This window comes from Choloepus didactylus, chromosome 3 (assembly GCF_015220235.1).
Source record: "Choloepus didactylus isolate mChoDid1 chromosome 3, mChoDid1.pri, whole genome shotgun sequence".
Lineage (NCBI taxonomy): Eukaryota > Metazoa > Chordata > Mammalia > Pilosa > Megalonychidae > Choloepus > Choloepus didactylus.
The window spans coordinates 100,916,968-100,932,320 of NC_051309.1; the positions used below are offsets into that span (position 1 = coordinate 100,916,968).

At 33.0% G+C, this 15,353-nt stretch overlaps 1 protein-coding gene across 3 annotated transcripts in view; it reads left to right on the forward strand.

Moving 5' to 3' along the window:
* GRID2 (glutamate ionotropic receptor delta type subunit 2) overlaps window positions 1-15,353 on the forward strand; it is a 1,659,435-nt gene that overhangs the window by 1,302,924 nt on the left and 341,158 nt on the right. For all 3 annotated transcript variants that reach the window (XM_037830265.1, XM_037830266.1, XM_037830264.1), the window contains exon 12: window positions 7,233-7,371. In XM_037830265.1, the coding sequence (XP_037686193.1) occupies window positions 7,233-7,371 (139 nt within the window). The remainder of the gene's footprint in view (window positions 1-7,232; window positions 7,372-15,353) is intronic.

Below are 15,353 nucleotides of genomic sequence, written 5' to 3' on the forward strand. Positions count from 1 at the left end.
TGACTTCCACAATAATTGCCAACAATATCCTTCTTCGTATTTTTTTAAATTGTGATTCTGTAAGTATAAGAAATTATAATATTTACTGTTATTTCAATTAATTGGCTTACCTGAACACCTTCTGTCACCCTTAATATTAATTTTTTTCTATTTTCTATAAAGCATTTCTAGCCATTTTGCTAGTAACTTAGTTCCAATAATGACCCAACCCTTGAAAAAGAAAGTTTGTAAAGAAAGCTAATAATTTTTCTTCTGTTTTTTTCTTAGTCATAATTCATAGAAGAGTTCAACAGTCCCAATTGCAAAATAAAAATTTTATGAGTCTTTAAACATATAAGAACCAAAAAAAATTGGAGAATCTTATGATAATTAATTACTCTCATATTTTTAGACAAGCACAAAGATGTATATATACTTACACAGAATAGGATTTATAGCAACAAATTTTTGCCTGGCTCAGGTGGAATTATCAAGTTTCAGAATCTCGCCTGAGGGCAAAACATTATTTTATTTCTTTAAAAACTTTTATAAATAAGATAACATATACAGTAGCAAGGTTGATATATCTTTAATGTGTCAAACATCCACATCAAAATGCAAATGTTTGTCCAGAAGATCCTCCTTATAGCAGAGGGGATAACTTTGTATAATGCAAATTCCTCATACTTCTGCAAAATGAAATTGGGTGTCTTCAAATTTATCAAGAGTTGCAGGAATCAAAATACCCAACTTTAGAGCCATGCCTTTAAAGGCCCATGAAGTGCCTAATTTTTGCTGTGATTTATTTAGTAAGGTGAAATTTTGTTTTTAATTCAGCAGACTATTTTTCTTTTGTCTTTTACCTGATTGTTTCTTCTAGCTTCCTGGATCTATGAAAAGACTTACTTTCAAATTGTTAGCAAAGAGAAGCCAAAAAAAAAAAAAAAACAAAAAAAAAAAAAAACAAAAAAAAAAGGAAATAAATGTTTTTGTTAAAAACACCCGCTCTTCTTTTGTTTATTTTTTTTAATTATGAAACACTATTTACATACTGAAATGTGCACAAAACTTAAATGTGCATCTCAATGAATTACTGCCAACTGAACAACTGTGTAATCAATGCAAAGACAAAGATAGCACATTCTGGGTGACCCAGCTCCCATTCTTCTATTCCCTCCTTCTTCCCAAAGTTAATCACCAATGGGACTACATACCACTACCGTTCACTTTGCCAGTTTTTGAACATTTATCATTCAGAGTGCATTCTTTCACTCAACACTAGGTCTGTGAAATTCATTCATTATGTTATGTGGAATTGAGGTTTGTTCATTTTCATTGCTGTATAGCATATTCCATTTTATGAATATATCTATTTTACTTTTGATGAGTGTTTAGGCTGTCTCCAGTTTGGGGCTTTATGAATAAGGCAGCTATGGACATTCATTCATGGGGCTCATGTTTATCTGTTGTATATTTGCCTAAGGAATGGAATTGCTGAGTTTTAAGTGTTGCATACATTAGGTATCAGAGATGGTGCCAAATTGTTTTTCAAAGTGATTGAATCAATTTATAATCCCACCAACAGGGTGCAAGCATTCTGGTTGTTCTGCATCATCACCAACACTTGATATTGTCTTTCTTTTTATTTTAATCATTCTGGAGGGTGTGTACTGATATTTCGTTTTAATTTTTTTGCATATCCCTAGTTAATAATGATGCTAGCCTCTTTTCATATATTTTTCACCATTCAATTATCTTCTTTTGTGAAGGAACTTGCCTATTTTTCTGATTGTTGTCTATTTTTTTTTCTTATTGATGTATAGAAGTTACTAACATATATTGATGTTTTCTTGTTAAATATATATATTGCAAAAGTTTTTTCTGTGGCTTGTCTTTTCACGCTCAAATGATATCTTTTAAACTTCTAAGTATTACTGTAGTTTAGTATATCAGACTTTCCCTTTGTTGCTAGTGCTTTTTGTACTCTGTCCAAGAAATCTTTTTCTAGTCAAAGTGGTGGACATGTTCTCCTATATTTTTTTTCTAGAACGTTTATTGTCGAGCTTTTACATTTATATGTATAAGCCCTTTGGAATTGATTTTTATTTATGATGTAAGTTAGGAGACAAGCTTCAATTTTTTCATGTGTATATCTAGTTGACCTACTACTACTTAAAGAAAAGACCACCCTTTCTGAACTGCCCTGCAGTGCCCCCTAGGCAGCTAGGCATAAATCAAGTATCCATATATGCATGGATAATTTTCATTGATCTATTTGGTCTATCCTTGTACAACTACCATCTTAATTACTATATAAATCTATAGTCAGCAAGAACCAGACTTTACCTTCTCCTTGAACATTTTCATATACATTTTCCATTAATTTATTCAACAGACACACCCACACATATGCACACATGCTCACTCAAAGAATCTGGCAGTTCACAGAATCTATAAATCACTTTGATAATTTATGTCTGTGCTAGTTTGTATATATTATGTCCCCCAAGAAAAAGCCATGATCTTTTAATCCAATCTCATGGGATATTTGGATTAGGTTGTTTCCATGGAGATGTGACCCACCCAACTGAAAGTGACACCTTTGACTAGGGTGTGACCTCTTGATTGAATGTTTCCATGGAGGTGTGGCCCCACCCATTTAGCCTGGGTCTTGATTAGTTTACCTGAGCACTATTAGAGCTCAGACAGAAGGCACTCAAAGTGCTGCAGCTTAGAGAGACATTTGGGAGACAGCCGTTGAAAGCAGATTTTGCTGACGCTTTGGAGATACTAGCCCAGAGTTGGCTCTGGAGAAGCTAAGAGAGGACAAAATGCCCCAAGAACAACATTTTGAATGCACAGGAGCTGAGAGAGAAGCTGAAACACAACCCAGATCAGCAGATGCCAGCCACGTGCCTTCCCAGCTAACAGAGGTTTTCAGGTGCCATTGGCCTTCCTTTGCTGAAGGTACACTTGTGTTGATGCCTTAATTTGAACATTTTCATGGCCTTCAGACTGTAAATTTGTAACCAAATAACCCCCTTTATAAAAGCCAATCCATTTCTGGTATTTTGCATGATGGCAGCATTAGCAAACCGGAACAATGTGTAATAATGATTCTTTCTATCAATGAATATGGTATGTCTCCATTGATACAATCTTTTATTTCATTCAAAAAAATTTTAGTTTTTCATGTAGAAGTGTTTAACATCATTAAATAGATTTATTTCTTGGCATTTGATATTCTTAATGATATTGAAATGATATTATTATATACCAGCAACAAACACTTAAAATATGGAATTAAAAAATACATGTCATTTCAATATCATAATTGATTTTTGAACTTTGTGTATCATAATAAACTGGTAACCAGCTTACTAGTTTCGGTACTTTATTCCATATTCTCTTGGATTTTCTACATACATATTTATATCATCTCCAGTCTAATCACTTTTATTTCTTTATTTCTGAACCTTAAATGTTTTTCCTGTTTTTTTTTTTGTTTTGTTTTTTTTTGTCTTATTGCATTGCACTGGTTAGGACCTCTAATTCGATGCTGAATTGAAGTGGTTACATTTGGTAGACTTTAGGCAATCTTAAAAGAATACTTATTTTATTAATAAATATGATGAGTATGCTATAGGTTTTCCAGAAGCACTTTTTATGAGAAAAAGAAAGAGTCTTTTATTTCTAGTTTGCTACGTTATCTCTAGTTTTTGTTGTTTCTTAAGACTGAATAATGAATTTTACCTGTATCTTTGTAGCATTTACCAAGATTTTCATATAATTTTTCTCCCTTATGGTGCTAATGTAGTGAATTATGATGATTGATTTTTAAATACCAACCCAACCCCAATTTCATACAATAAACCCAAATTGGTTGTGATGCTCTTTTATATATTAAAGCTTTCAGTTTGCTAATTTATTTAAGAATTTTTGTATCTACAATCATGAGAAAGATAGACCTATAATTTTCCTTTCTTGCCAGGTTTTGGTATTAAAGTTATGCTGTCCTCATTAAATGAATAGTATAGTGTCCTGATTTTTTTTAAACCTCAGGAAGAGTTTGTATAATATTAAAGTTAATTATTCCATCAATATTTGGTTGATTTTGTCAGTAAAGCCACCTGGCCTTGAATTTTCTTGGTGGGAAAATTTTCATTCTGGATTTAATGTCTGTAATAGTTATAAGACCATGAAATTTTTCTAGGAATTTGTTCATCTCATCTCAACTTTCAAATTTATTGGCATAGAATTGTACATAGTTTCCTCTTTTCATCTTTATCATGTCTGTGAAATTTGTTGCAACATACCCTTTTTATTCCTGTTTCTTATTTTTTGTATCCTCACTTATTATCTTGATTAGTCTTAACAGCTCTTTTAAAAAAAAAAATCCTGTTTGATCAATATGTACTATTATTGTATTTTTTAATCTACTTTATTATTTTTTGCTCTTATATTTATTATTTCCTTCCTTAAGGTTTAACTTGATTTTTTTTAATTTCTTCAAGTTCAGAAGTAGCTCATTAATTTTTCAGCCTTCTTTGTTTACACATATAAACTTTCCTCTAAACACAAATATAGCTACATCTTACAAGTTTTGACATGGAGTATTTTCATTATCACTCATTTCAAAACATATTATTTTTTTTAATTTCTCTTGTAATTTTTCCTTGTCTCATAGTTTAATTAGAATTGTATTTATTGATTCCAAGCGTATGGGAATTTTCTGGTTTTGCCAGGTACACACCCATGTTAGCAAGCCCCAGACCACAATTTTTTATAACTACCTAAATTTTGAAGGCTGTCAAAGGCTTTGTTCAGCTTCTCAGCCTCTTCTTCAATTGGTACATGCATCTCCTGGAAAAGTAGTCACAAATACCAGGTCATATCTGGGTTTTCTGAATTCTGCAGTAGTAGATGCTTTAAATGTTCAATTTTTCTAGTTGCTGTTAGTGGGAGAATTTTTTTGAATAGCCTAGTCCTCCAGTACTAGATTCCTATTACTTAGAACATTTGATTTCTAAATGCAGGCATATTATTTTATTTGTATTATACAGGAATATTGGAAATCCCAGAGTTGCAAATTTCGTACCACAGATGAAGAAGGCATAGCAAGTATTCTTTCATATGGGTGATAACTCTTATCAATGCTAAACACTAAATAGAAGCAAACCTCCAATTAACTTTTTTAGTCATAAATATATTGTTCTACTCTTATTATACATACTTAACATCATTTAGTCTTTAGTTATAATCTTGCTCAGATTTTATTACTTTTTCAGTTAGTTTTGCCCAGAAAGCCCCCATGTGGATTTAAAAGTAAATGTTTTTCTTTTGCTTTTATCTTTTAAAAGTTGAGTGAATATTTCCTTTGCTTTGAAGAAAAAAGTACCTAAAATGCATTATAACTGCTTCTGGAGAAAGTGTTCAGATATCAGAGGTTAGCCTGTTGTGAGTACAATATATCAGGAAAATAACTCAGATAATGACCAAAGGGTATGTTGACACCGCATTTAGAATTTAGAGATATTAGACTGTGAGAACTACTGGTTGGAATAAAAAATCTGCCGTATGTTATAGCTAATTAAACCCTGTTGATTTGTTCCCATATTGGTTGTCCTAGGTGGAGGTAGTATTTTATCTCTTTGATTTATTTCTACTGCTAGTATAAGACTAATTTATTTTAGAAGGCATATTCATTAAACAAAATATTATCCACTTAATATGGCACAGAAACTTTTCCAAATAATTCCAGTAATTATTTTAGAAAGGATGGAAATAAATAAAAATACATAAAATACGTAACAAAATATGATTTTATAAGGTGAGGACTGGGAGTCTGGGGTTGAGGGAGTTATTTTTAGATTCACTGGTGATGGAAGTTTAAAGGTCATTATGAAGAGATATCATCAGAGCAGAAACCTGAATACATTGAAGGGAAATGTCACTTGGAAATTAAAAGAGAATTCCGGGCATAAAGATTTGTAACTGCAAAGACACTGGGGTAGAAATCAATATGTTTCCATAGACAAAATTGCAAGAAGGACAGTGGGAAAGTAGTTACAGATAAGGTCTGAGAGTTGACCTGAGATCAGTTCATATAGGGCCTGGATGGCTTTGGTAAAGATTTTGAATTTTGTCCTAATAGTAATACAAAGCCACTGAAAGGTTTAATCCTAGTAGTACCATGATCTTATTTTCAGTTTTGAAACTATGATGATAGACTTAGGAGTGGTGGTGACTAGAATGTAACGGATGATGTTGGCTTGGACTTGGATGGTAGCAGTGGAAATGATGGGATGGGGTAGGATTTGGGATATAGTTTGAAGTCAGTGGGACAGGACTTGTTACTGGATGAGATGTTGGGTAATTCCTAAGATTTGGGTCAGAGCGACTGAGTCAATAGTGGTGCCAGTCCCTGAGTGGATAGGAGTTAATTTGGGAGTAAAAATAAAAGAGTCCTGCTTTGGATAAGGTAAGTCTGAGACATTCATTAGATTCCAAGTAGAAATCATACAGGCATTTGACTCTAGCTCTCTAAACAGAGTGGGGCTTCAAATACAAATTTGAAAGTCATCGGCGTATACTGTAGATGATATTCAAAGTCAGGAGAATTGTTGAGATGTCCCAGGGTAGGAATGTGTGGTCTAAGGACTGAGCCAAGGACACTAACATTTAGAGGATGGAGAATATTATGCAATGAGATTGTGAAAGACTAGCTAATGAATTAGGAGGAAAGCAGGCAAATATAAGGATGCTGAAGCCAATTCTAATATGTATGACTCTGAGATCATTAATAATTCATATTTCTCAAGAATTTAACCAAAAAAATCTCTTCAATACTATGTACTGAACTGGAAATTGGAAAAGTTATGTTAAATATATGCATAACAGTATCAATATCACCTAACAAGTGAATAATAAAAAACTTAGAAAGTGTATATGTGTATCTGTGATTATGATAAGGTAGTAATTAATTCTAGGGTTGTACAGAAAGGGGATGAACTATCATTTAAACATGTTACTACTAAATATTTATCATGTTATTTTGACTGGGTGTCATGTTATAGTCTAATGAAAGAGAATTAAATATGAAGTGATGAACATAAGCAAATATAGAGATTTATGCTGACATTAAATAGGAAGATTTCTCGCTAAACAGTTACTTTGGTATTGAACTTGTATGACTCAAGATTCTCAATAAATGCTTATTGATGTTCTTTTAACCTCTTTTCTTCTTTCCACAGGTGGGGAGGTCCCATACACAACTCTGGCTACTCGAATGATGATGGGGGCTTGGTGGCTATTTGCTTTGATTGTCATTTCATCTTATACAGCAAACCTTGCTGCTTTCCTCACTATCACCCGTATTGAAAGCTCCATTCAGTAAGTAGACAAAGATTCCATTTATGACAAAATGTGAAAAACTGTGGAAGTGTTCAAAGCTGTTTGAGAAGAAATATATTGTATCTGATAACATATTTACAACTTCCTTGGGATTAAAGGCTCAATTTTTATGATACAGTGCATTACCACAGGATAATCTGACTCCTGAAAATATAGTATTGGTGAGACTTTTTTTATAAAATGAAATTTAGGGTATAGTTTGAAGGTTGCTTCCCACTTTTTCCAAGAAGTATAACACATCTTCAAAACTGCATTTTTCCAAGAAGCATAACACATCTTCAAAACTGCAACCTCCACAAAGAACCAAAACATCTGGCAATAATGTAAGAAGGAATGAAAATGGGTCAGGGCCAAAAAAGATATATTTAAAGTTTGACATTTTCAGTCTTTGCATTGACACTGTCCCATTTTTCCCAGTCAGAGTAAACAGGTGAATAGACATAGATGATTGAAAGATAGATGGATAGATGGGTGGATAGCTAAATACATATATAGACACATAGATAGATAGATAGATAGATGCATAGCTAGATAGATAATAGTTATAGCTATCAAGAAAGAAAATCTGGTATTTCAGTAACCATGTTCTGTTTATCTCTTTACTACATTATAGTTAGATTACAGCTTAATACAATCTTCATTGCTGTTGTTTTCCCAGCAGTAATGATGGGAAATGGTGATTAATCATGGTACACCTACTTAAATCCTTGAATATTAGAGCCAGATGAGAGCTTCAAGAGTATCTACCTCAGTGCCTAAATTCATGAATGCCACTCCCGTGAGCCCTCAGAGCCCAAGACTTTTGATTCACCATGGCCAATTTTGCCCCTGTGGTCTCATGCTGTGAGATCAGCACCAAATGCAAGTTCTGCCTTGTTAGATACATATTATTATATATATAGTTTTAAGACAAATTTCCCTGAAAGTATTTTATTCATCTGAAAACAGGATAGTTTGAATTTTCTTCAAAGTTGAAAAACATTATCTCAACAAGTCTGGCAGTTCAAAATGAAAATAATTAGGTATGCTGGAAAAATGCCTTAGGGATTTATCTTGTCCTTAAAGGAAAACATAAAAATTCTTCTTACTTTTAAAATAATGTGGAATTAAAGTCCATTAGTAACCACAAAATTATTATAGCACAATACTAAAAAATAAGTTCAAGAATTAATGATCTATGAAGAAATAGGATAGTTTTCTTAACAATTGCTTGTGTTATACAAGCTACTAATACTCATAGGCAGTTAATTATTTCATCCACTTCTGAAAATGATGCTTTTAATATTTCTTATCAAATGATGCTCCACAAGCTGTTTTCCAGATTATTTCTGTGATTCAAAACCTTCATAGTCGCAACCCTATTCCCTTTGTAGCCAGTACTATGTGTGGTATAAGTTAAAAATGGAATGGAGTGAAGTTCATGGGAAACTTAACACGGATAACCCCATCAGCATCATATTTTAACCAATAGTGAAACCACCAAGCCAAAAATCAATGAAATTAGTAAAATTATGAAAATAGTATTTATTAAGAACTTACAAGACACCAAACTTTGTTCTAAATGTTTTACATACATTGGCTCATTTAATTCTTACAATCATTCTGAAATACATACAATGGATAACCTATTCTTCAAATGAGGAAAATGAATTTGAGGTGATCTGTTACTTGCTCAAATTCATGCAGATACAAATGGTTGAGTAAAGACTAGACCTTATATCTGACTCCTAAACCCATGTCCTAACTGTGTTATGCTAGTTCCACCCCCCACACTTGCCCTTTTGTATGGCCAGTAGCTTTTAAAGAACATCATAAATTATCAGGTGCAAAGTATAGGGACATAAAGAATAACATTCGCCAAATCCTCAATTGTCCTGGAGAAGTAATATGAAGTTAGGTGATTCTTATGTTGGACCAATTCTGTAGGAATGCATCTCAACATAAGCTAATTGCATCTATAATTGATATCCACCATTCAAAGCAGAATTTCTTGGCTGATACAATCAGTTGAAATCATATTAAGAAAATAGTTTTTAAAAATTTAAATGGAGTGTTTATCTCATTAGCATACTTCTTATCAGTTACATTGTTAACTTGTCACATTTTTCGTGTACCTAAAGCAAAAACTCATGTAATTCAGATCCGTCTTTGAAGCAAATTTTAAATACATGAATGAAGAAAATTTTACATAAGCTGATGGATTTTATACATTAAATAACAATAATTATATTAATAAAATTACAGCCAAAATTAATTGAGAATTTATTATGAACCATGTAGTATGTTAAGCATTTTACATGCATTATCTCAATTATTCCTCAAAATAATGCTAATAAGACATGTACTACTGTTGTTCGCCTTTTAAAAATGAAGAGACAGAAATTTTTGAAATTTAATGTTCAATATCACACAGTCAGTAAATGTCAGAGCTGGGATTCTAGCCCATGTCAATCTGATACCAATCCACGGCCTAACTCACTGAACTCTTTTCCTTATCTAGAGGTGGGTTCTAGTTTCTTCACTTGATCTGCTGTTTCACGGAGGTTGCAAACATAATGGTGTATATACCTGAGCTATTTAGTCATTACTAACTTTCCCAGCATCAGTTCGTATCTATACTTTCGTTAATAGCAGTAGTAGAAGCCTCTATCAAATTTTTTATACCCCTAAAGTTTCTTTAAAAGTAGCATCTAATGGAAAAAGATCATAATTTCACATCATGTTTCTCTCAAGTATAGTTCCACAACCTCAAATAACAGAGCTTTCATTTTTTAAAAACATATTCCTTCATTTTAACGGACATTATTAAAAGTCAGCAGTGGATATAATAAATCTCCACTCTTTTCCCAGTGTTATCACTAGACTAATTTTGGCTGAGGAAAATCAGAACCAAATAAGTTAAAAGAAGCCTGATTATTTCCCCAAACTTAAAGATATCTTCTAATTTCATGCCTCAACTGTGTTGGTAAACATAATTGCCTGCAGTGTTTCTTGGAAACATTCAGAGTTCAATTTGTAACTAATGCCAATGTTTCTTGGAAAATTCTAAATCTGATTTTTCCAGGAAAAGACAAAAACTTTTTTCACAGTGCTATCCACTGTCACACTCCTTATCATGTATATTCATAAGGTTTGCTCATCACAAAACGAAACAGTGCGTGTTAATGCACCTCTTTTCCACCCCAAATTTTTGGTGCCATTGGCACATATATGTCAACCACGTTTTCAGTCCCCAAATTCATAGTTGCTTCTCCAGACCAAGATGGACAGAGAGTGGTTAGAGGGATGTCAGTGAGAGAGAGAGGAAGATCAGCTTCTTTTGAACAGATGGCTAACAAACTCTTATAGTTTGGTTGTAGAAATGCAATGGATTTATTCTTAGGAAACTGAGTATTTCTTATAAAATTTTACCCCATTTTCAAAATTAGATATTTTTTGGAATTTAACCTTCTAGTTGGCACTTGCCACTAATAAAATTTTTGAAAGTGGATTTTCCCTGAAAAAGATAATCCAGAAGTTTAAGTTCATATTCCTTTGAAGATGGGAGCAGCCAAATATAACCGTGTTCTGCCTCATGATATGACGTAACATGACAGATTCATACAGTTGGGAAAGGACAGTATTGAGTTGTTGTCCATTTTCTAAAGGAAAAAAGAAACTTCATTTCCACAAGACTCTAATGATAATCTTGAGTTCCCATTCTTATTGAAAGGTAACAACATATAGCTAATTGTTTTCAAACATCAATAAAATTGAATACACTATTTAAAACAGGTAACCAGGCTAAAAGTGGCAATGGTAAGATTGAGCATGTGAAGCTTTGAAGTATTTCCAGAGTAAATACTGGGTTATAGCATCATCAAAATGAGCTCCTTTAGCCTTTGCTGTGATGTAATTTTCAAAAACCATACTTCAGCATGTATCACACATATACAAGTCAAAACAGCTAAGAGTAAATCATAGTTGTACAGTTAGAGTCATTACCAACTTTAGAGTCAGATTGGTCTTTGGTGAAATTTGAGGTCTTTCATTCCCTTGAAGTGTAAGCAAGCTTGGGTCTACTCAAAGAGTTCACAACATTCTTCCATATTTTGTGTCCAATATATATTCATTCTCCGTAATGCTTGAGGTTTGGCCAGACAAAATATTGAGATGATACTATGACCAAATCAAAGTAATCTTGGATAACATTTCTTTCCAAGCAAATGCTACAAGGGATCAAAGAATAGTCTATACCTGGGGAAGATCTCCTTTCTCCCTAACATAACATTAACAAGATTTTTGTATCCCCATTTGGAAAACGAATATATATATATATATATATACACACACACACATACACATATATGTATTTGTTTTTTTTCAATGTCACACAGTGAGTATGAGCTGATACTAAGCCTAATAACCTAAGCTTGTCATCAGATCAGTTCAGGCAGTAAATTGTGGGGAAAGAGAGATTGGAAGCAAATGGCAGATACTCGCTAATGAAATGAATTTTTTTTTCATTTTCTTTGTTTTCACCAAACTATGTAACTTTCTTTAGCAAGTTACTATTTTAAAATGTCATTACAGTCACACTTTTGGAAATGAAGGTATTCCTAATTAAAAAAATTCCTAAATTAATATATAAATTAATATGTTCTTTTAGTTCATTTAATTATATCACATTTTAAACACTGTACTAGGCATTTAGTCTATAAAGATATTTAGATATTGTCCCTGAGTCACCATCTAGTTGAGGAGCTAGCAATGTAAAAGTTATTAAAATTCAATACATAGAGGATATGTTATATTTATTTATGAAATGCTGTGTGAACAGAATAGAACAAGTGATTCAACTCAATAGCTTGAGTGGGAAGGAGAAAGGAAAGAAGCTATCAGGTATTCCAGAGCTTCTGTGAGGCATCATCTGAGAGTTTGACCTTGAAGGATGAAGGATGGCCTGCTACTGGGGAGATATTTTCAAAGGTGGCAGAGGCACATCACCACTAGCAAAGTGTCTAGCAAAGGGTAGATGTTCAATATGCATTAGTTTCCTTCCCAGTTTGAGATGAGCGATGTGAGAGTGGAAATGAAATAGAAAAGGAGGGTGGGGCCAAGTCCTGATAGGGAAATAGAGAGCTATTATTATGAGGAAATTCTAGAAATCACTCTGGCTAGGTCACTCTTCAGATGCAATTTCATAGAAAAGTTACATCTCGGGGTCTGCTATTCATGCACCCCATATCCTGTCTGTCAATCATTTTTAGCCTTGAGCTATCAACAAAGAAGTCAGACTTATTTTTATTCCATTTTAATACATTTTTGTCTGACTATAAAAGTAATACAAGGCTATTTTGAGAAAAGAGGAGAGTATAAAAAGTTTGAAAGACAAAACATTAATAATCCATAAACATTAGGTAGCAATAAACTCTGTTATATGTGAGTGAAATTATCTTAACTTTTTATTTTGAAATACTCACAGATACACAGAAAGTTGCAAAGATATAATACAGCAAGTTCTCATGTATTCTTCATCCAGTTTACCCTGATGGTTAAGTAACTATAGTATAATATTCAAAACCAGGAAGTTTGCATCAGTACAATGTTTGTATATGGTTCTATGCCATTTTATCACATATGTAGATTCGTATAACCACTACCACAATTGAGTGGCATATATAGAACTATTCTGTCACCACAAAGATCTCCCTCGTGCTACCCCATAGAGTCACATTCACTCCCTTCTCCCCATCATTCATAACCCCTGGAAACCACTAATTAATATGTTCTTCATTTCTATAATTTTGTAATTTCAAGAATGTTATATAAAAGTAATCATACAGTATGTGACATTTTGAAATTGGCTTTTGTTTCCCCCAATCAGCATAATGCTCTTGAAATCCATCTAAAATGTTGCATGTATTAAGAGTTCATTCCTTTTTATTGCTGAGTAGCATTCCTACTCAGGATGTACCATGGTTTGTTTAAACATTTACCTATTGAATGATATTTTGGTTGTTTCTAATTTGGGACTATTACTAATGAAGCTGCTAAGAACATTCAAGTGTAGGTGTTTGTGTGGATATGTCTTCATTTCTCTGGAATTGAATGCCCAGGTGTGTGATTGCCAAGTCATATGTATATGTACATTTAGATTTAAGAAATTGCCTATTTTCTGGAGCAGCTGTACCATTTTATAGCCCCACCAGCAATTCATGAGAGACCTAGTTTCCCTGAATCCTTGCCAGCATTTGATGTTGTCACTAATTTTTTATTTTAACTTTTCTAATAAGCATGCACTGATAGCTCACTGTGGTCTTAAATTACATTTCCCTAATGGCCAGTGATGTTAAACATCTTACCACATGCTTTTTTGTCATTCATATATCCTCTTCAGTGAAAGGTCTCAAGTATTTTGCCCATTTTCTAATTGGATTGTTTGAGGTTTTTTTTTATTCTTTACGTATTCTCACTAAGAATCTTTCATCAGATACGTGGTTTGCAAATATGTTCTCCTAGTTAGTAGCCTGTCTTTTCATCCTCTTAACAAGGTCTTTTACAGAACAAAAGGTTTTAATCTTGATGAAATCCAATTTCTCATTTTTTTTTCTTTTATGGATTGTGCTTTTGGTGTCATGACTATGACTGTATATCAAGCTGTAGATCTTAAATTTTTCTCCAATGTTTTCTTCTAAAATTTTATAGCTTTACATTTTATGTTTAAATCTAAAATCCATTTTGAGTTGATTTTTATATTAGATAGGAAGTTTTGGTTGATTTGCTTTTTTTGTTTTTTGTTTTGTTTGTTTGTTTTTTTGGTCTATGTTGGAAATAAAGTGGTACCTGTAAGGGAATAAACGCTCTCTCGGTTCTGGAGGAGAAAAGAATTTATTTACGATCTTGCAAGATGGGGCGTCCAGCCAAACACGCGGAAGGCTGGCGCGCCAGAGGAAGAGAATGGCGATGTTTAAATCTCCTACTCCTAATTCGCAAGTCCCTCCCCTGTTTCCCCATTGACTGGGTACTACAGAGGTTACAGCCTATCCGAGAACACTAACTAATTCATCTTTTGAGATTTTAATTTGTACAGACAATCCCAGAGAGCCAACTAGCTCATTATTGAGATTTTGAACTGATTAGCCAATGCCCCCCCCCCAAATTTTTATTTTTTTGCTGTGAGTTCCCGCCTCTGATACTACCTCATGTCTCTTTACATCAAGCAGATTCTCTCTTCTCTTTGTCTGGGGCTTGTTTAAACTGGTTTTGCCTCCATTTCCCTTATTCCATGCTGTCTCTATGTGAAAACGAAACTTATTCCTTTCTTACAGTCTATGGATATTCACATGCTCCATCAGCATTGCTGAAAAGTCTGTCCTTCATCCATTGAATTCCTTTGCAACTTAGTTAAAAATCAGTTGGCCATACTCAGGTGGGTATATTAGGTTTCCTGTTCTGTTTCATTGATCTATGTGTCTATCTGACAATAACACAGCCTTGATTATTATAACGTATAACTTGAAATTAGGTAGAATTATTACTTCCATGTACTCTTTGTTTTTCCGAAAATAATTTGATTTAACTATTCTAGTTTCTTTTCTTTTCCATATACATTTTAGAGTAATCATGTCTGTATCTACAAAAAAAAAATAATCTTGCAGGGATTTTTATAGGAATTGCATGAAATCTGCACATCACTTTTGGGAAAATTTACATCTTTACTATGTTGAGTCTTCTAAACCATGAACACAGTATGACTCTCCACTTATTTAGATGTTCTTTGATTGCTTTCATCAGCATTTTGTAATTTTCAGTATATTAGTCCTGTACATGTTTTGTTAGGTCTATAACTATTTTTTTTTTTGAGTAAGTATAAATAACATTGGATTTTTAATTTCAGTTTCCGTGTATTCATTGTTAAGATATAGAAATAAAATTGATTATTGTATGTTGATCTTGTATCTTATGACCAGGCTGAACTC